The sequence below is a fragment of the Fukomys damarensis genome, unplaced genomic scaffold, assembly GCF_012274545.1.
Source record: "Fukomys damarensis isolate Sample0158 unplaced genomic scaffold, DMR_v1.0_HiC HiC_scaffold_30, whole genome shotgun sequence".
Taxonomy (NCBI): Eukaryota; Metazoa; Chordata; class Mammalia; order Rodentia; family Bathyergidae; genus Fukomys; species Fukomys damarensis.
Window position 1 is genome coordinate 59,689,612 of NW_022900942.1, and position 900 is coordinate 59,690,511.

The 900-nt window shown below is 66.4% G+C and overlaps 1 protein-coding gene across 1 annotated transcript in view; it reads right to left on the bottom strand.

Annotated features, from left to right (window-relative positions):
• Nucleotides 1–900, bottom strand: part of Greb1l (GREB1 like retinoic acid receptor coactivator) — a 124,270-nt gene that overhangs the window by 13,979 nt on the left and 109,391 nt on the right. Inside the window, exons 22-23 of the mRNA XM_033757414.1 lie at nt 722–900; nt 54–209 (exon numbers count right to left, since the gene is read on the bottom strand). Coding sequence (XP_033613305.1) covers nt 54–209; nt 722–900 — 335 coding nt within the window. The remainder of the gene's footprint in view (nt 1–53; nt 210–721) is intronic.

Sequence of the window (900 nt, forward strand, 5' to 3'; positions counted from 1 at the left end):
GCCGAGGACCCCGCCACTCGGAGGGCAGAGCGGCCACGGCCTCCCGCGCTCACCCTGCTTCACGCCCGCCAGCGTCTCGGAGAACACCGGGCTCGTCGGGCTGTACTTGGGGTCGTGCACGCTGACGTCGAAGGGCATCTTGCTGAAGCTCTCCAGGTCGGGCCAGGGCTCCCCCTCCGCCTGGCTCGCGCTGCTGCTTTCGCTGTGGTCTGGCCGGGAGGGAAGCGGACGGTGAGCGCCCCTTCCCGGTGGGGACCCCGCTGTCCGCTTCCCCTCCTACCCACTGGTTCACGGACTCCCACGCCAGTGTCCTCCGGGGCTTAATTTCCACACCAAAGCGGCGGTGGCGAATTCTCGACCGTTCGCGGTACGAACGTCCCGCTGCGGCCCCACACTGTAGCTTCGCCACCGCTGCTTTAAACTTGGTTTCCGCTACGGAGTTTTTAGAAATTGATACCAGAGAGGTTTGGGGACACGTGGGGCGAAGAGCCCGCGCGCCTGCACTCCGTGCTCAGGTCGGATCCCACCGCCCCCGACCCGTGGCCCCAAACCCAACCCTCCAGGGCCGGGTGCTTGTGCTAGGGGCGTTCGTTCCAAAGCCTAGGGCAGGCGGGCGGTGGTGAGGGTCATTCAAACATGCAAGATCACAAAGGAGCTGGAACCTAAAGGGACGCAGGTAGGAAGAAATTCAAGTGTGAGCCCGGCCGCGCCCCGCACTCACGCGCGTTGATCTCCACCTCGTCGAACACGTCCACCTCCAGGAGCCGGATGAGCATGCGGAACAGGATCCTGAGGAACTGCAGGTAGGAGCCGGTCTTCCCCACCTGGCGGAGGGCGGTGGAGAGGGGGCGCTCACAGCCGCTCTCGGCCCGGCCGCGGTCCCGCGGTCCCCCGTCCCGT